Source organism: Eptesicus fuscus, chromosome 6 (genome assembly GCF_027574615.1).
Source record: "Eptesicus fuscus isolate TK198812 chromosome 6, DD_ASM_mEF_20220401, whole genome shotgun sequence".
NCBI lineage: Eukaryota > Metazoa > Chordata > Mammalia > Chiroptera > Vespertilionidae > Eptesicus > Eptesicus fuscus.
Genome location: NC_072478.1, coordinates 65280384 through 65301698, shown reverse-complemented (window position 1 = coordinate 65301698; position 21315 = coordinate 65280384). Strand labels below are relative to the sequence as shown.

The 21315-nt window shown below is 37.7% G+C and overlaps 1 protein-coding gene across 2 annotated transcripts in view; it reads right to left on the bottom strand.

Moving 5' to 3' along the window:
• SCLT1 (sodium channel and clathrin linker 1) overlaps positions 1 to 21315 on the bottom strand; it is a 108945-nt gene that overhangs the window by 63358 nt on the left and 24272 nt on the right. For both annotated transcript variants that reach the window (XM_054717731.1, XM_054717732.1), the window contains exons 5-9: positions 21001 to 21056; positions 19135 to 19270; positions 15931 to 16053; positions 13663 to 13728; positions 3437 to 3507 (exon numbers count right to left, since the gene is read on the bottom strand). In XM_054717731.1, the coding sequence (XP_054573706.1) occupies positions 3437 to 3507; positions 13663 to 13728; positions 15931 to 16053; positions 19135 to 19270; positions 21001 to 21056 (452 nt within the window). The remainder of the gene's footprint in view (positions 1 to 3436; positions 3508 to 13662; positions 13729 to 15930; positions 16054 to 19134; positions 19271 to 21000; positions 21057 to 21315) is intronic.

The window sequence follows — 21315 nt, the reverse complement described above, 5'->3', positions numbered from 1 at the left end:
CCCTAAACAAAAATATTTATATGCATTTTTATTTTCTATTTCCATTATCATCATATGATCACAGGTCTTTATGAACCAATTTTCTTACTCATCTTTCTTCCAGGACCTCGCACCCTGTTTTATACTACAGACACCATTTTTTTTTTCCACTCTTTTCTGAACCTTAAGTGCAGAGTTAAATTAATCACACTATTCTTTCCATGATCTGTTATTATTAACTGTGAACTGTTACTCTCATTTGTTTATTTTTGTTTACCTGTGCATTCTCAATCCTTCTCTCATTCTCTTCATCTTGTGGTTCACATTAAAATGTGAAATATACTTTGGAGATATCTATCTATCTATCTATCTATCTATCTATCTATCTATCTACCTACCTACCTACCTACCTATCTATCTATATAAAAGCCTAAGTGACCATCACAATTGAACGGACGACCGAGCAGCAGGCTGTGTGGGGCGACCAGGCCGGCAGAGGGGTTAGTGAGGGGCGACCAAACGACCGAGCAGCAGGCTGCGTGGGGCAACCAGGCTGACGGAGGGACAGTTGGGGGTGAACTGGCCAGTAGGGGGGGCAGTTGGGGGCAACCAGACCGACGGGGGGGGGGCAGTAAGGGGCAACCAGGCCGGTGGGGGGGGGGCAGTTAGGGGCGACCAGGCCAGCAGGGGTGAATAGGCCAGCAGCGGGGGCAGTTAAGGGCAATCAGGCAGGCAGTTAGGAGCCAGTGGTCCCGGATTGTGAGAGGGATGCCTGACTGCCAGTTTAGGCCTGGGGATTGGACATTCCCTGAGGGGTCCCAGATTGGAGAGGGTGCAGGCTGGGTTGAGGGGATCCTCCCCACCCCCCCACCACGTGCATGAATTTTGTGCACCGGGCCTCTAATATATATATATATATATATATATATATATATATATATATATATATATACACACACACACACACACATACATACATACATATATGTGTGTGTGTGTGTATATATATATATATATATATATATATATATATATATATTATATATTGCTATTTGCATGTGTTTTTATGCTGTAGATAATATCTTTTTACTTTTAAAATACAAACCCTGTTTTATAGATCCGTGTTGCTGTAACTACATCTTTACATGCAAACACATGTTTCTAAATGATGCATAGCATTCCACAGGATGAAATTACTGCATTTTACCTATTTCCTTGGTGACAGACACCTAGGCTGCCTCCAATTCCCTACTTCTACAAATAGTCTTATTCCACAGAGGTAATCACTAATTAGAAGTAGGGTATGTCATTTCAGGAAATGTTTTTATTTTATTCTTTTATATACAGACATTTTATTCTTTTACTATATAAGTTGACATAGATATATATCTAAACATATAGGATATATATATAACTAAAATATATATACATAATCAACACGCACTATTATTTAAAACATTTAGAATGTATATAAATTGCATCATTCTTTAAGCTCCTTTTGCACTTGTTATTACATTCCACATTATATTTTTGACATTGATAACTGGGTGTGAAGAAGTATCACAATACTTCAACATGCATTTTCCTGATTGCTATGAGTTTTTACCAGCCAGAATGAGTTCTATGTTTTTTAATGATTTGTATGAACATGAAAAGAGAGTAGATTCTGAAGCACTCTTGTTAAAACCACAATGACCCCTGCAGTGGATTGAATAGTGACTATACCCCCTACCTCCAAATTCAGGTTTACCTGAAACTTTATTTGGGAACAAGGACTTTGTAGAAGTAATTAAGCTAAGGATCTCAAGATGAATTATCCTAGATTAGAATGGGCTCTAAATCCTAAGACTTTTATGCTTATGTAGGAGGAGAGGGTACACAGAGAGACAGAAAAACAAGGCCAAGTGAAGACGAAGGTGAGAGGAGATGAGAGTTATGCTGCCAGGAGCCATGAAGTACCTCAGGCTACCAGCAGCTGCAGAGGCGAGGAAAGATTCTCCCCCAAAGCCTTGAGGGAGCACGGCCCTACTAACCCCTTGATTTCAAACATCTAGCCTCCAGAACTATGTTGTTTTAATCCACCAATTATCATTTGTTATGGCAGGTGGGAAGCTAATACAACCTCTATGTTGCTAAAGTCATCCTGCTTTATCTAGCACTGACTGCACTTCACTTAGCAATCATTTCTTCCTCCTTAATATACGTCCTTCACTTAACCTCCAGGAACACTTCCTTGTGTCTCCTATCTCACTGGTCTCTTCTCAGCCTCTTTTGTTGATTCCTCCTCCTTATCCTTATGACTCTGAGCCCAGTTGTAGGTTCTTCTCTCTTTTCTATATACACTACAATTTAAAGATATTTGTAAATGTCTGTAGCATAGAACAAAACCTTAGAGGACTACACTTCTTAATTTTTTTAAAAAAATGTATTTTATTGATTTTTTACAGAGAGGAAGAGAGAGGGATAGAGAGTTAGAAACATCGATCAGCTGCCTCTTGCACATCCCCTACTGGGGATGTGCCCACAACCAAGGTACATGCCCTTGACCGAATCGAACCTGGGACCCTTGAGTCTGCAGGCCGACGCTCTATCCACTGAGCCAAACCGGTTTTGGCATACACTTCTTAATTTTAAGTATCACGAGTGAGAGGAACAAAAAGTGACAAAAATATATATTTTTTTTGTCACTTGGAGGTACTCTTGTGAATCTATTAATGAAATGATTATTAAACCACTGGACCACAATATACACACACAGTATTAAAATGCCTGATTAAAAACCCTTTATTGACTGCCTTTTCTTTCACTTCCCTGTCTCACTTCTCCACTCCCCTAATATCTAAATAAACTACATGCTCAAAACCCTTTTCTCAGGGTCTGCTTATGGGGGAATCCAAAGAAAGATACATGTGAATATGTTTTATCTAAGGAATTTGATTTTCTTCTATAACCACTGGTTTTAACATCATGAAACATCCCTTCATATATATATATATTATAGTTGCCTCCTCACTAATAGTTGTTTGTTTTTAAAAATTAATCCTCACCGAGGATATTTTGCCATTGATGTTCAGAGAGAATAGAAGGGACGGGGGTGGGGCGGGGAGACAGAGACAGAGAAACACTGTGATGTGAGAGAGTCACATCTATTGGTTGCCTCCCATATGTGGGGGATTTGAGCCTGCAACCTAGGTATGTGCCCTTGACTGGAATCGAACCCAGAACCCTTTAGTCCAAGGGCCGATGCGCTATCCTCTGATCCAAACTGGCTAGGGCTCACTAATAGTTTTGATTTCAGTCTCTTACCATCCCAACAGATCACACAAATAGCTATTGACAGAAACATAAAAGGGAAGGGGGGGAAAAAAAAACTATGGGTAAAATTATGGCATCACAAGTTCCTCTGAAGAAAAACAATTAGTAATACTAAAATAACGAAATTCATTTTTAAAAATACCTAAGTTGCTTTTGGAGTTGATCGATTTCCACCCTTTGTTCAGTTAATGTTTTCAGCAAGTGTTGGTTACCCTACCATAAGAAAAAAATAAGAATATTCAGTATCAGAACATTTAAAACTACTTCTTTAACAATGGAATTTTTATACATCAATAATGAACTCTCAGAAAGAGAAACTAAAAAATATATATCATCAACAATCCCATTTACTATTGCAACAAAAAAATTAAGATACTTAGGAATAAACTTAACCAAGGATGTAAAAGAGCTGTACTTGGAAAACTACAGGACGTAGAAAAAAGAGATGAGAAGATATAAACAATTATATATGAGAAGAATATACCATGTTCAGGAGTTGATAGAATTGACATCATTAAAATGTCCACACTACTCAAGGCAATCTATAGATTCAATGCAATCTTTATTAAAATACTAATGGCATATTTCACAGATCTAGAACAAATACTCCAAAATTTATGTGGAACCAAAAAAGACCCTCGAATAGCAGCAGCAATCTGGTCCCAGGTCCCAGGGTGTGCGGAAAGCTTTGCTTCCTCTGTTGCCGGGGGCAACCCTGGCCTACTCTCTCAAGCTCCATTCTGCCGCCATTTCTATTTGAATTTGTTTACCTTCTATAATTGAAACTTTGTAGCTTGAGTGGAGGCTTAGGCCTGGCAAGGGCAGGCAGAAAGCTTGGCTTCCTCTGTTACCTAGGAAACCTTGCTCTCTGTGGCTTTAGCCATCTTGGTTGGGTTAATTTGCGGTGGGATCGGGCCTAAACGGGCAGTCGGACATCCCTCGAGGGGTACCAGATTGGAGAGGGTACAGGCTGGGCTGAGGGACAACCCCCCTCTGTGCACGAATTTCGTGCACCGGGCCTCTAGTAAACTAATAAAAACCTGTGGTATATATTTACACAATGGAATAATATGCACCTGTAAAAAAGAAGAAACTCTTACCCTTTGAGACAGCATGGAGGAACCTGGAGGAATCTTATGCTAAGTGAAATAAGCCAGTCAGAGAAAGACAAGTATCACATGATCTCACTTATATGTGGAATCTAGTGAACAAAATTAATTGATGAACAAAACAAATCCAGAGACACTGAAACATGCAACTGACTGACATATATCAGAGGGAAGGGTGGGCAGAAAGAGATTAATGAAAGAACGTATATGCATATATGCATAGACAAACAATATTGCAGGAAAGGCCTGGGGGGAGGCAGGAGTGGAGTGGAGGAGGGTCAACAAGGGAAAAAGGAAACATCTGTAATACTTTCAACAATAAAGAGTTTAAAAGAAAGAATAAACTCAAAATGAAGAAAATACTTAAATGTAAGTAATGAAACACAGAAATCCTAGAAGAAAATATAGGCAGCAAAATATCAGACATCTCACAGAGCAGAATTTTCACCAATACATCTCCTAGGGCAAGAGAAACAAAGGAAAAAAAATAAACAAATGGGATTACATCAAATTAAAAAGCTTCTGCACAGCAAAAGAAACCAGCATCAAAATGAACAAGGAACCCATTGTATGGGAAAACATATTTGCCAATGATACATCCGATAAGGGATTATTTCCAAAATATATAAAGTATTCATAAAACTCAACAAAAGGAAGAAAAACAATCCAACTAAAAAATGGGCAGAGGACCTGAATAGACAATTCTCCAAAGAGGACATACAAATGACCAAGAGAGATATGAAAAAATGCTTAACATCAGTAATCATCAGAGATATGCAAATTAAAACGACAATGCAGTACCACCTCACACCGGCCAGAATGGCTACTATCAATAAATCAACAAACAACAAGTGCTGGCAAGGATATGGAGAAAAAGGAACCCTAATATACTATTGGTGGAAATGCAGACTGGTGCAGCCACTATGGAAAAGAGTGTTGAGTTTCCTCAAAAATTAATGGAACTGCTGTTTGACCCAGTATTCTTACTTCTGGGAATATATCCTAAGAATCCTGAAACACCAATAAGAAAGAATATATGCCTTTGGTGGATCTCTCCCCCTGTCTCTGGATTGTCTGATTGATGCTTCTCTGTCTCTGGATCTGTTTTTGTTCATCAGATTATGTTGTTCATTATATTCCATAAATGAGTGAGATCATGTGATATTTACCTTTCTCTGACTGGCTTATTTCACTTAGCATAATGCTCTCCAGTTCCATCCATGCTGCTACAAATCGTAAGAACTCCTTTTTTACCACAGCATAGTATTCCATTGTGTAGATGTACCACAGTTTTTTAATCCACTCATCTGCTGATGGGCACTTAGGCTGTTTCCAAATCTTAGCTATTGTGAATTGTGCTGCTATGAACATAGGGGTATATATATCCTTTCTGATTGGTGTTTCTAGTTTCTTGGGATATATTCCTAGAAGTGGGATCACTGGGTCAAATGGGAGTTCCATTTTTAGTTTTTTGAGGAAACTCCATACTGTTCTCCACAGTGGCTGCACCAGTCTGCATTCCCACCAGCAGTACACCAGGGTTCCTTTTTCTCCACATCCTCACCAGCACTTGTCATTTGTTGATGATAGCCATCCTGACAGGTGTGAGATGGTACCACATTGTCGTTTTGATTTGCATCTCTCAGATAATTAGTGACTTTGAGCATTTTTCATATGCCTCTTGGCCTTCCTTCTGTCTTCTTTTGAAAAGTATCTATTTAGGTCTGTTGCCCATTTTTGATTGGGTTGTTTATCTCCCTTTTGTTGAGTTCCCTGTAAATGTTGGAGATTAAACCCATATTGGTGATAACATTGGCAAATATGTTCTCCCATGCAGTGTGTTTTCTTGTTTTGTTGGTTTCTTTTGCTGTGCAAAAGCTTTTTATTTTGATGTAGTCCCATTTGTTTATTTTCTCTTTAGTTTCCATTGCCCTAGGAGAGTAGCAGTGACAAAATTGCTTCAGCATATGTCTGAGATTTTGCTGCCTGTGGATTCCTCTAGTATTTTTATGGTTTCCAGTCTTATGTTTAAGTCCTTTATCCATTTTGAATTTATTTTTGTGTATGGTGTAAGTTGGTGGTCTAGTTTCATTTTTTTGCATGTATCGGTCCAATTTTCCCAACACCATTTATTGAAGAGACTGTCTTGACTCCATTGTATGTTCATGCCTCCTTTGTCAAATATCAATTGAGCATAGTGGTTTGGGTTGATTTCTGGGTTCTCTATTCTATTCCATTGATCTATATGTCTGTTTTTGTACCAGTACCAGGCTGTTTTGAGAACAGTGGCTTTGTAATAGAGCTTGTTATCTGGTATTGAGATCCCACCTACTTTGTTCTTCTTTCTCAGGATTGCTGCAGCTATTTGGGATCTTTTTTAGTCCAGATGAATTTTTGGAAAGTTCGTTCTTGGTCTGTGAAATAAAGGACTAGTATGCATGCATATAAGCCTAACCAATGGACACAGACAACAGGGGGTGAAGGCATGAGTAAGGGGATAGGAGGTACTGGGGGGGGATAAGGACACATATGTAATACCTTAATCAATAAAGAAATTAAAATTAAAAAGAATATATGCATACTTATGTTCCTAGCAATGTTATTTACAGTAGTTAAGCTCTGGAAACAGCCTAAGTGTCCACCAGTAGATTAGTGGATAAAAAAGCTATGGTACATATACACAATGGAATATTATGCAGATATAAAAAAGGATCTATTATCATTTGAAACAGCCTGGAGGGATGTGGAAATGATTATGCTAAGTGAATATACCAGTCAAAGAAATATCACACGATCTCACTTATATGTGGAATCTAATGAACACAATAAACTTATGAATAAAATAGAACCAGAGGCATGGAAACATGGAACAGACTGAAGAATCTCAAAGAGAAGGGAGGCAGGGTGGGAGCGAGAAGAAATTAACCAAAGAAATTATATGCATTGCCCATACAGACAATAGGGTGGTGGGGGGCAAAGGGAGAAAAAAAGGAAGGGATCTATAATATTCTCAACAATAAAAATATTTTTTAAAAAGGTTATGAGAAAAATAAGGAGTGCTCTACTAAGGAAAAAAACAACAACCCTTCCTCTTTAAAGATGAACTCTAGGGCATATAAGTAGAAAAATAAAATGAAGTAATGACAATAATTAGATGTTCTGAGGGTAAAACAGAACCCTGGCCATCTTTTCTCGCCTTTACTACTTTAGTGTCACCTACTTCCCTCCAACTACCTGCATGTGCATTTCTGCCTTCTGGCTTTCTCTGGCCACCTGAGCCTCCTCTGCTCACCTAACTGTGCAAAGGCTGTGGGTGTTGTAGAATTCATGGCCCCACTGCTCTGGAAGAGCTTGATAACAATGAATGAAGGGAATTGGTGTGCAAATACCCCAAACTCTTGTGTCCCATGGCAGAATAACTGAGTCTATGCCGGCTTCCACAGTTCATTAGCAGAATTAAGTTTCAGTTACACACAATGTTAATTCACTTGACTGTTGAAAACACTTTATTGGCTGTCTCTCTTCCCTTCTTAGTCTCACTTCCCCACTCCCCTAATGGTGCTCCCTGTATTATCTATAATAATAAAAGGGTAATATGCTAATTAGACCAGATGTCCTTCAGGATGACCTTCCAGACAAAGCCGGGGCAGCGAAGGCCGATTTGGCCACTGCAGCGGGTGGAGGCAGGGGCTGAGCCCCTTGCAGGAATTTCATGCATCGGGCCTCTAGTCTCTAAATAAACTACATGCTTTGAAACCCTTTCCTCAGGGTCTACTTGTGAAGGAAACTAAAGTAAGATATGAAGCACTTTCCCATGTGCAGAAAAATTTTTCTAAGGGAAATTATTTTATTCTGTAAGTGCTGCTTTTACCATGATGGTACAAATTCCTTATCTCTCTCTATATGCTTTAGATGCAAAGCCGTATGGATGACAGTTACTTCCTGACAGTCCTGATTTCAGTCTTCCTTCCCAATGGATCATACATACATTTCTCCAGCAAAAGTTCCAGAAGCAATTTTCATTGTGCTTCTCTAATACTCTACCTAATACAATGGTATTGACTTCATATTGTTAATATACCATTGTATTTCCCTCTGCCTGGGATGTCCTCCTTCTGCCAGCATTCATCCATCCACATTCCATGTCATCCACTCAATGTAAGGCAGAATTAACTGTTTCCTTTTTGCATTTTGACAAAACTTTATATGTACTTTTACAATATATCATGCATTATATTTAAAGTTTATATATTTCTGGCTACAATATGAGCCATTTTTTGAGGATTAGCTTCTTCCAGAACTTGCATTGTCACTTAGGATATGCACCTGATTTAGCACATTCTAAGTACTTATACCTTTGAGGAATGAATGAATGAATGTCTTTATGAGACCTGAAAAAAAGCTTCTGGACTGCATCTTTATCTTTATGTTGGGAAGTAGACTACTGCAGACCAGAATTTAGTATCCAATTAACAGATTACAATTTAAGAGACCAAGTATCACATACAGAGAAAGAACTAGAAATAAGTAGGCAAATTATACCACAGCCAAAAAAAATAACAACAACAACAAAACAGCAATAAAACCTGGGTGTAACAATGGAAATGAGTCAAGAAAGACATATGATTATATGCAAATAACTGAAGGGCTGACTTTAAGAAGTGAGCTTTCTATATTCCTCCAAAAGATAAAACTGGGTATCAGTGGGAAGAAATCTAATGAGAGATTTCTAGCTTTCCAGTAATCAGAGTTGAAAGGAAAAGGCTGCTAGGGTAAGTGTAATATCTCTTACAGGGGATATTCAAAACAGGCTAAATTACCATCTAACTGAAAAGCATTTAATAGAAGGATCTCTATTTCATTTAGGGAAGTAGATGACCTTTAATATAATTTCAAATTCTCCTGTGAAGCTCTTTCAACAACTTCAGCCCAAACTGATTCACTTCTCTGAATTCCTCTATAATATCTGTATGATACCATTAACTAGGGACCCGATGCATGAAATTCGTGCAGGAGTAGGCCTTCCTTCCCTGGCTGCTGGCACCGGCTTCCCTCTGGCACCTGGGCCCGAGCTTCCCTTGCAGCCCAGGCTTCGTCCGGTCTAATTAGCATATTATGCTTTTATTATTATAGATTTTTAAAAAATTATATATACTATCTTGACACTAGCATAAATAACGCTTGTTTTATTATTTGAGAGTATCTTAAAGATAAATGATGTAGAATTAGTAGAAATATACATTAGAATTGTGAATTATAAGAAGCTAGTGTTGCTAACTAACACACTTAACTTAGTAGCAATCCTAGCAGAAGCTCAACAACTGCATCTGGTTTGGCCTAGTTAGGCATTTGTGAGCAGAAACAATGTGGAAGATTCATAGAATGTAGAGATTCATAAAGGTCCAAGGAAGTGTCCCTCTCAGTTATCATCTATTTCAGCACTTTACTCACTGATTATTTCTTCTTTCCTGTTTCTTTTTTTAATGTTTTTCTTAATTTTAGAAAGAGGAGGGGAGAGGGATAGAGAGAAACACTGATGAGAGAGAAACATGGATTGCCTGCCTCCTACATTCCCTGTACTGGGGATCAAGCCCGCTACCTGGGCATGTGCCCTGAATGGGAATAGAACCTGTGATCTCCTGGTGCATGGGTCAATGCTCAACCACTGAACCACACTGGTCAGGTATCTTTCCTGTTTTACTAAGTAGACTGGGGCTCTGCAGATACATGCATTTCCTCTTGCAACTAGAACATCTATAACAATGCAAGGAACTTAGTAGGTAATTAATAAATATTTTTGAGTAATTTTGTTGAGCTAAGAAAATCTCAAAAAAGAGTATGAATTCAGTAAAGAGAATCTGTAGGAAATATGAACTCTTACTATAGCTACAGCCATCCTCTGTAATATGTAAATATTATTATATAATAACTAGAGGCCCGGTGCATGAAATTTGTGCACGGGGGGCGGGGGGTGTCCCTCAGCCCAGCCTGCACCCTCTCCAATCTGGGACCCCTTGAGGGATGTCCGACTGCCCTCTCACAATCCAGGACTGCTGCCTCCCAACAGCTCGCCTGCCTGCCTTCCTGATTGACCCTAACCGCTTCTGCCTGCCAGCCTGATCACCCCCTAACCACTCTCCTGCCAGCCTGATTGATGCCTAACTGGTCCCCTGCCAGCCTGTTTGCCCCTAACTGCCCTCCCCTGAAGGCCTGGTCCCCCACAACTGCTCTCCCCTGCAGGCCTGGGTACCCCCAACTGTCCTTCCCTGCAGGCCAGGTCACCCCCAACTTCCCTCCTCTGCCAGCCTGGTCACCCCTAAATGCGCTCCCCTGCAGGCTTGATCGCCCCCAACTCCCCTCCCTTGCAGGCCTGATCCCTCCCAAGTGCCCTCCCCTGCTGGCCTGATCACCCACAACTGCCCTACCTTGCAGGCCTGGTCCCTCCCTACTGCTCTCCCCTGCTGGCCATCTTGTGGTAGTCATCTTGTGTCCACATGGGGGCAGGATCTTTGACCACATGGGGGCAGCCATCTTGTGTGTTGGAGTGATGGTCAATCTGCATATTACTCTTTTATTAGATAGGATAGAGGCCTGGTGCATGGGTGGGGGCCAGCTGGTTTGCCCTGAAGGGTGTCCCAGATCAGGGTGGGGATTCCCTTGGGGCGGCCTGGGCGAGAGGCCTGTGGTGGTCTGCACACCTCCGGGCAACCCAAGCGGAGGCCCTGGTATCTGGGATTTATGTATCTTCTATAATTGAAACTTTGTAGCCTGTAGCGGAGGCCAAGGCAGGCCAGGGCTTCAGAAGCTTGGCTTCCTCCATCACTAGGGGCAACCGTAGCCTTCTGCTCTTTCCAGCTCCATGGCTGCTGCCATTTCTGTTTGGATTTATTTATCTTCTATCATTGAAACTTTGTAGCCTTGAGTGGAGGCCTAGGCTGGCAAGGGCAGGTGGAAAGCTTGGCTTCCTCCATTGCCAGGGAAACCCAAGCCTCCCTCCTGCTCTCTGTGGCTGCAGTCATCTTGGTTGGGTTTATTTGCATATTCACTCCTGATTGGCTTGTGGGCGTGGCAGAGGTATGGTCAATTTGCATATCACTCTTTTATTAGATAGGATATTTACATATTATTATATAATAAAGAGGTAATATGCAAATCGACCGTCACTCCAACACAGAAATGGCCGCCCCCATATGGTCAAAGATGGCCACCCCCATGTGGACACAAAATGGCCAGAAGGGGAGGGCAGTTGTGGGCAATCAGGCCTACAGGGGAGGGCAGTTGTGGGGGGGAACCAGGCCAGAAGGGGAGGGCAGTTGTGGGCAATCAGGCCTGCAGGGGAGGGCAGTTAGGGGCGACCAGGCTGCCAGAGGAGGGCAGTTAGGGGCAATCGGGCTGGCAAAGGAGCAGTTAGGCATCCATCAGGTGGTTAGGGGGTGATCAGACTGGCAGGCAGAAGTGGTTAGGGGCAATCAGGCAGGCAGGCAGGTGAGCGGTTGGGAGCCAGCAGTCCTGGATTGTGAGAGGAATGTCCAACTGCCCGTTTAGGCTCAACTGGTCCCAGATTGGAGAGGGTGCAGGCTGGGCTGCAGGACACTCCCCCCCACCCCTGTGCACGAATTTCATGCACCGGGCCTCTAGTAAAAAATATAAACTTGTACTTTCATGTACCATTGAAGTCAGGGCATTTTTCCTTCTGCATATTATTAATGTGCACTGGCCATGAAAACCATTGTACAACTATTGAAACCTATTCTTTTAATCAGCTTAATTCATGTAATCAGAAAAGTTTTAAGTAGAAATTGCTTAATTTTTAAAGGAGACTTTTCTTCATATTGACTTTGACCTAAACTTGCCCTGTGCCTATGCTCTGAATGTGCTTTGAGATGTACAAGATCACTGCAATCACTCAGCTACCTCCAGTAATACTCATTAGTCCTGATTGATCATATGTATATACATTAAGAAACAGTTATACTTTAAAATTAATTTTAACTATATTCCATATTTTAACCACAGTACAGTCTTTTATTTGTTCTTTATAACACAACTCTCTTTTATCCATCCTGTTTGCTCCTTTAACATTTTTCTTGTATCTACAGTTGAATTTGGCCTGAAACTATAAATTCTGTGCCTTATAAATGTTTAATGTGTTCCCTGTGATTACTTAAATATTCTTTTCTCATGACTTCCATCACAATGACTTTGGGTTGTTTATAATAAAATAGGGGCTCTGTTGTATGACATACCAAAGAATTATATAATCCCCACAATTCTAGGGGATATACTGAAAGAAAGAAAGAATAATTGTGATGTTAAACTATTAATTTCATGTAGAAATAGGATTTATTAATCATGGAAATCAGTCATTTTGTTCTGGATTTTAATACTATTGTAAAACCCTAAAAAGTATATTATAAAAACTAAAAGTGGCTGGAAATTCTAAATGTTAACATAAGTAAAACAGGGGAAACTGATTTAATATTTTTACAGGGTTAAGAGAAAATTTAAAAATACAGGATAAAGTTAGGTAACTTACTTTTGGTGGCACAATTCCGCACTTAAACAAAGACATTTTCATTAGGTACTAACAAAAATAGCAGAGTAACTAAGTAAAACAAAGAAAGGAAGGAGAATAATTACCTGAGATGTCATAATCCTATTACTCAATAATGAGGTAAAATAAAATTCCAAGAAGGAAAAGAAAATGGAAGGAAAAAGAGAAAAAAAAAATCTGAAAGAAAAGGAAAGGAAAGTGAGAGGAAAAAATGGTAAAGAGCAGAAGTGGGAGGGCTGATTATATTTATTTAGGGAAAAAAATCACAGGGAAATGTAGGTGTACCAGTTAGTTCTGGTGGTCAGTCAACTAACAAATTGTTCTTAGTGTCCTGTTATTTCAGAAATGAGGCTATTCACTGAATTAACAGTTCTCTTCCCCCTACCAGTGCATGAGTCCCTTTCTTGAGGAGGTCCCAGTCTAGGTTACTCTCAGGAGATCCTACCAAGAAACCTATGAGTATTTCAAATTAAAATATATTTCAGATAGATGTTAGAAAGCTTTTGATCTCCAAAAAGTACTGTGAACTCTGTCATGTTATTAAAAATGTGAAAGAAAAAGACGGATGAAGAGAAAAGAGTACTGCTTACCTATATTAATGTCATGTAACAAGTTTCTTGTTGATTTACATTAGCGTAAATAAATATTTATGGCGACAATTTAAAGTTTATATAAATAAGTACAATAAATGGTATTATCACTTACCATTTCTATGCCCTCAGTATTAGCATAAAGTTTCTTGTTCAAGTGTTGAGAATTGGTCAGCTGATTCTACAGTAAAAAATATGGAGTACATAAAGAGCATTTGGTTTGCAACGCTTATTTAAAATTAAACTAAAATCAAGTTTAAAATCATTATGTCCAGTCTAGATTAAATCAGTGGCATTTCTTCTATTATTGTGTGAATTAATAGTGTAAGAAATGATAAATTTTTAAATAAATGATTACTGAAATTAAATAAGGTGGCAATATGGAAAGTAATGTAGCTATTTCTGTTTTTTTGTGAAAGCATAATCTAAAAATCAATTCATTAGTCAATAGACATGCTAGAGAAGTCCTGTCCAATATTGGAAAGCCACATTCAAACATATACAAAACCTACAGTGCAAAACATGGCAAAGGAGTTACTGTCCCACTCTCACTTTTAAAAATTCTCACAGCTTGAGTGCCACAAGGTTTAAATCATTTGATTATCGGTAATGCTCTTACTAAAATTACATGTGCAGGTGACAAATAGTTGGGAGTAACTGTCAGTATGTTTGGAGACAGAATTAAAGAATGTTAGATAACTGGGAAAATAAGAACAGAGTATTGTTTGTGAAGTTTTGTAAAAAAGAAATTTACTGCAAGCTACAGGGCAAACATAATCTTATTCAGGTGAAAAACAAACAAAACAAACATCTAATTGCTTGGCTGACTGACCTAAACAAGGAAACAACCTTAGAGAACTTAATTATATTAGAAATGGTTTCTAGATCTCGTCTTACGGATCAGACAACATGGGTTATTTTCAACCCCAGGCATATAGATAAGTTATTTAGTAAACTGCAAAGCATCATGTCAATATTACTATGACTTGTTTAGGTAGAAATTTCCAACAGTTGCCTTCTCAAACTCTACAGAAAAACTACTTGAACTAGAATTACTCCACAGTTGTCAATGTACCTAGCAGAAAAAGAACAAAAGGATAAAAGAGACAGGTTTTCCAATGGAATGGATGGTCCTGTACAGTGAGTTTATATCAACATGAAGTATGAAGTGAAAGCTAGATGTCCACTTTGGAAGAATATAAAATGATTTTTGCTTTTGATAGAAAGAAATCTTTAAGCAACCATTAAGATACCTTCCTATTGTAAAATTCTATTCTGATTAATTTAGACAAATTTAACATCTATTTTAGTAAAAGTTCACATTTAAAGGTGTCAATTTTTACCCGGTCAGTGTGGCTCATTGATTGAGTGTTGACCTGTGAACCAGGAGATCACCATTTGATTCCTGGTCAGAGCACATGACTACGTGGTAGGCTCAATCCCTAGTGCGGGGCGTGCAGGAGGCAGCAGATCCATGATTCTCTCTCATCATTGATATTTCTATCTCTCTCTCCCTCTCCCTTCCTCTTGCTGCAATCAATAAAAACACATGTATAAAAAAAGGTGTCAATTTTCATTTTATATAGTGTTGTCCCTATAGTTGAGCAGGTTTCTTCATTTGTCACGATTGAATGAATAGTTTCTGTCTCTTTTAAGCAAGGCAGAAATGAAGACTGTAAAAGCTTTAGAGGTCCATTTATACATAACTAGAGGCCCGGTGCATGAAATTCATGCACAGGGAGGAGGGTGTCCCTCAGCCTTGCCTGTGCCCTCTCACAGTCTGGGAACCCCATGATCGATTGCCCCAAAGAGGTAGGCCCCACACACCCAGCCCCAGCTCTATGATGGATAGCCTCCACAGAGGGAGGCCCTACCCACCTGCTACAGCCTGCTGGTCTGTGGCCTGGGCCTCCCTCTTTGGGGTGATCGTGGAGCCTCCCGATTGATCGACTGCCCCACCAGTCGATTATCCTTCTGCAGGGCGATCATGGGGCAATGGCCGGGCCCCCAACCAATCACATCACACCTGCCCTGGCTGGCCTGGCGGGATGTCATAGCATGGTCATCAGGAAGAGCATCCGGAAGGAAGTGAGAAAGGTCGTTCGGCTGTCTGGTCTAATTAGCATATTACACTTTTATTATTATAGATAATCTAATAGCTGCTTCTTAACACTAAATATGGCTTTCACTGCTGATGACATAAAATCCAATGTACAGTAGGAACTGCTTTAATTATCTGCTCAAAAGATTTTTAACTATCAAAGATTTATTTACTGTTACATAGACGACACACTAGAAACTTAGATATTCCTCTCCAAAACTGAGTTTCTCCAGAATGTGATTTCTTATTGCTATACCAGAAAACCATGATAGCCAATTTTACCTTTTGATTTTTTCCTTCAATTACTTGAATTTGGGCCTCAGTCTTATTCTCCTGGTAAATTTTCTTCACTCTGTTCAATTCCTGAGAAACATTCTGCCAGAGTTCCAAAACAAAATTTTTTTCCTATAAAACAAAAATATTTGAGAACTCATTAAATTATTAGCAGGCTATTTACTGCACAGTACAAATTAACCATATTCTTTTGCAGAAAGAATATTCTTGCATAAAAGTCATAAAATTAAAAGAACATGGACAACAGTGTAGTGTTTGTGGGGGGGAGGGGGGTGTGTGGGGGTTGCAGAAGGTATAGGGGGATAGATGATGATGGGAAAAAGTAAAAATAAAGAAAAAAATAGAACTATGTAAAGATGGTATAATTGTAATATTTTTGATGATATGAAGATGTATTAATAATTTAGAGATAAAACAAAAGGTGAAAATTTCTTTGAATTTTTTTATTTATTTAGATTTCATAGGTGAAATTAAAGCTCTTAGATCAGATAGGGATGAAACCACTCTCCTTGTTCTTCAACACAGTGTAAGCCTTAGAAATTACTGACAAAGAAAATTGCCCCTGGCAAAGTACAAGACTTTTTTTGTAATTGTAAAAGTAATAAATGGAATAAGTATAGAAAATTGGGAAAATACATAAAAAGAAAAGAATTACCTATAATTTCACCAGCTGATAGTAAATATTGCTAACATCTAGATATAATAATTTTTATAAATGTTAGATGTATTGATATTTATAAATGTGATTTTTGGGGAGAATCTTGTTTTTCTTTTAACAAAATTGGAAATAGTTTAATGTTTGTATTATACTACTAGAGGCCCAATGCACGAAGATTCGTGCAAGAATGGGCCTTCCTTCCCCTGGCTGCCGGCACCACCTTCGCTCCGGCTTGAGCAGCCTTTCTGCCTTCCCACACTGCCCCACTCCTGGCCGCTGGGCGCCTGCATATGCAAATTAACCCACCATCTTTGTTGGGTTAATTTGCATACTCAAATTATTGGGTTAATTTCCTGATTGGATGGTGGGTGTCGCAAAGGTACGGTCAATTTACTCTTTTATTAGTGTCAATTTTCACCTGGCATTTTATAACGAGAAGCTTCTCAAGTCATTATTTCTTCAATATAGCAATTCTCAAAGTGTGCTTCAGGGATCCTTGAAGTCAAAATTCTGTTCATAATAATATAAATATACTATTTTCCTTTTTCACTCATCTTCTGATGTGTGTACAGTGGAGTTTCCTGAAGTTTATATGATGTGCTGTGTGATGCTATCATCACTGATGGCTACTGGAATGTGGTCCCATGCTTCCATTTGTTTTCAAAAACATGTTTAAATTTGAAATACAATAAATACTAATAGCTACACAACCTACAAATACAAAAATATCTTTGGGATCCTCAATAATTCTTAAGCATCCTGATGAGGAGTCATGAAACCAGACTCACTGAGAAACACTAAAGGAGCATGTAGCAAGCAGTATTTTCTTAATGCTCTCCCCGGCCATTGGCATAGGGTCCCTCAGTGAGTTGATGGCAGAGTCTGGAAAAAACCTTTGTGGGGAAATTTGTAGCCAATCTGCTTTCCTCTTTTTGAGTGCTCAACTTGGACCTCACCAAATCTTCTACTAAATAACTGATCCAAGTGTAGCAAAAAAGTGGGGCCACCCTCAGAGATATGACAGGAGACCAAGCTGGATGTAGATGGAAAGGCAAAGAGAAAGAAGACAGGAGGAGAAAAGGGTACGGAATGAGAGTATAGTTTTAAAAAGAAAGTAAAAAAAATGTTAAAAAAGAATAAGTAATTTTCAAGTTTTATAAAATCTATCACTGGACATTATAGCAACAAAACTACTATGAGAGAGATGCTTTTTAGAGACATGTTATTTAGTTCATTTTATTTTGTTTTTATGAACTACAATATAGTTTGAAACTACAAACTACTATATATTTAGTCTACATATACATTTATAAGTCCTTCCTGATAACACTACTCTAGAACAAAGTAAAAAACATGAATCCCTCATTTTTCCCCCTCCTATTACTTTTTAAACTCAATATTAAATACATGCTCCTTACTAAGGTAAATATAGCTAGCTGATTACTCTACAATATCACTTTCGTAAGTAAACAATTCCAAAACCAAATTTCCAATAAAAAAATATGACTCTTCATAAGTAACCATAAAATCGAAATTGTAATACAGAATTTCTAATCCCCTTATATAAATGAAGAAACTGAGGTACACAGCAAGAAAGTAGAATAGGGATTCAAATCCATACAAGAGATGAGATACCTCAGATATAAAATTGTAAATTAGAATAAAATTCCCATAGGTATAATCACAAAAAATTAGTATTGATTTGAAATATGAGACCTCCTGGTTCATAGGTTGACTCTCAACCTCTGAGCCACACCAGCCCAGGCAATTAACACAGATTTTTACAAAGTCTCGGTTTATTCAATACTATAGGATTAGTATAGAACATGGCTTCCCAAATAGTTCAATTTCTATGAGGATAAAACAAGAAAAAATGTAATCGTATAAGTATCATTTTAGAAAAATATAATTCTATAATCTTTGAAAATGGAAGACAACAGTATCAGAAGAAAACACAGAAAAATAAAAAACAAATTTACAGTAGATAACTAATGATTTATCTCTTTAAAAATGTCCTTGATGTTAAATATTTTATAAGATAAATTCATGTTAAAAGCTTTATGATTCAATTAAAAATATCTATAATAATAAAAGCATAATATGCTAATTAGACCTGATGGCCGAACACTAGAACGACTGTCCAGACGACCTTCTGGACGAAGCTGGGACTGCGAGGGCCGAGTCCCTTGCACGAATTTCATGCACCAGGCCTCTAGTTAATAAATAATGATTAACACAGATTTTAAAAAATATTTTTTTTATTGATTTCAAAGAGGAAGGGAGAAGGAGAGAGAGGTAGAAACATCATTAATGAGAGAGAATCATTGATTGGCCACCTCCCACATGCTCGATGCCACCGGGAAATCAAGCCCACAACCTGGGCATGTGTCTTGACCGGGAATCAAACTGAGACCTCCTGGTTCATAGGTTGACTCTCAACCTCTGAGCCACACCAGCCCAGGCAATTAACACAGATTTTTACAAAGTCTTGGTTTATTCAGGATATAATTTAAAAATATATAAATGTCACTTACTTTATTGGCTAGTTGTAACTGTTCTTGAAGATTCCTGACTGTTTCATCATCTACATATATATCATTTCCCATCTCTGTGCCAAAGGGAAGGGCCTCCAACTGTTTTACAACAGCATCTTTTAATTCACTGTGCAACCTTTGGAACAAACAGTTAACACGGTAATAATCTAAATTAATTTTAGTAACAGTAATTAATATTTAAGGTTAATTAAACAAACATTTGGGTCAAAAAATCATTCTTTACATAAAAAATCATTTTTAAGCAGACCAAAAAATTAGAAGTGTTTAATCGCCATTAAATACTGTGTGATAAGAATGAAAATATCTTACAATTTCAAAAGCATTAAATTGGTCATAATGAATTCAAGTGTAACCAGTTTGCATTTTTAAATTTTCAAAAAGGTAAAATTCAGATACTATAATTTATTAATTGATAAAACAGGACATTCAGAAAAATATTTAAAATGTGATAGTATTTTCATACAGTCAATAAAATGGAAATGGGATATGAAATCTTATAGAATTATTTGTTGTTTTCTTCATTGTGTTTCACAAAGCTTATTTGACCTCTTCCTCATCTCAGTTAATAAACAGAGAATAAAATTGTTGCTAGTTATGAAATCAAGATTATTGACGCTTTATTTTCCAGCACCTTCTTACATAAGCTTGATCATAATTCTGAAAACCTTAAATTCAACTTAATTTGAAGTAGAATTTAAGGCTTTCAGAATTATAGTCAAGCGACTTAGAGAGTATTGTGCTAAATGAAATAAGCCAGTCAGAGAAAGACAAGTACCTTATGATTTCACTTATATGTGGAATCTAATAAACAAAATAAACTAACAAAGTGGAGACAAACTCATGGATACAGCTATCAGAGGGAGAGGTTGGGGGCACTGTGTGAGAAGGGTGAAGGGATTAAGCAAAAAATAAAAGAAAAACTCAGGACACAGAGAACAGTGTGGTGATTGCCAGAGGGAAGAGAGATGGGGAGACGTAGAAGAAAGTAAAGGAGGGATAAATGGTGATGGAAGGAGACTTGACTTGGGGTAGTAAACATACAATATACAGATGATGTACTATAGACTTATATACCTGAAACCTATATAATTCTATTAACCAATGTCACATCAATAAATTCAATTAAAATATTAATATTAAACTAAATTATAGATAGTTCCTACTTTGAAACAACTAAAAGAAAGCACAGGAAGGTACATATTAATAGACTGACTAAGTGTTTTATTTTAAAATGATACAAACTTAGGAGGAAAAAGGTTTTACAATATTAGAAAAACTTCAAATCAATTCATGTAATTATAAGCAGAAAATATTTACAATAAACACATAAAATAATAAAACTAAAAATTAACATATTGTTACAAATACATATACCTACCTATAAAAAACTTTTAAAAGAAAATGACAAATACAAAACTCAAGATAGTGTTAACCTCTTGCAGAAGGGAAGAAGGATGAGATAGAGAAGGAACACCTGGATAGATGCATCAATTTGGGAACACATTAGCTCTTAAGTTGGATGAGTGTTTGACAGGTTTTTGTTTTACCAGTATATTTTATAACATACATACTATATGCTATACTATTAATAATTGCTAACATTTATATGGTGCTCATTATGTGCCATATTTCATGTACTTTATAGACAAAAGAAAACTACCGTACAAAGAGGTTAAGTAACTTATCCAAGGTCACATAGCTAGTAATAGAGTCAGGAATCAAATAAGAAATCAGGCCCAAGAGACCACATTCATAACCAGTATGCCACATAAATAAAATATTAAATAACAACAAAAAAATTTAATCTAAGACAATAATAAAATAAACAAAAGTTAATTGATATACCTTTCATTTTCCTTGATGACACTTTCAAGTTGTAGTTTCATCTCACCCACTTGTTTCTGAAAGAATAAAATATGGTTGTAGTCATACATTTCCCAAACAATTAGATCTCTATAAAGTCTCCATTCGTATGCAAGCAATCATATTCTATCACACTAGTCTCCAGAAAAGAAATAATTATTCTTTACTTCTAACAAGCAATCTTAAATCTGAATATTTTAATAATATATAGATCTTGAGGAAACATTAATTTTGAACAGAATATAAATAAAAGTGTTTTACAAATACATTGAGAAAATTTATATATTGAGTAATTCC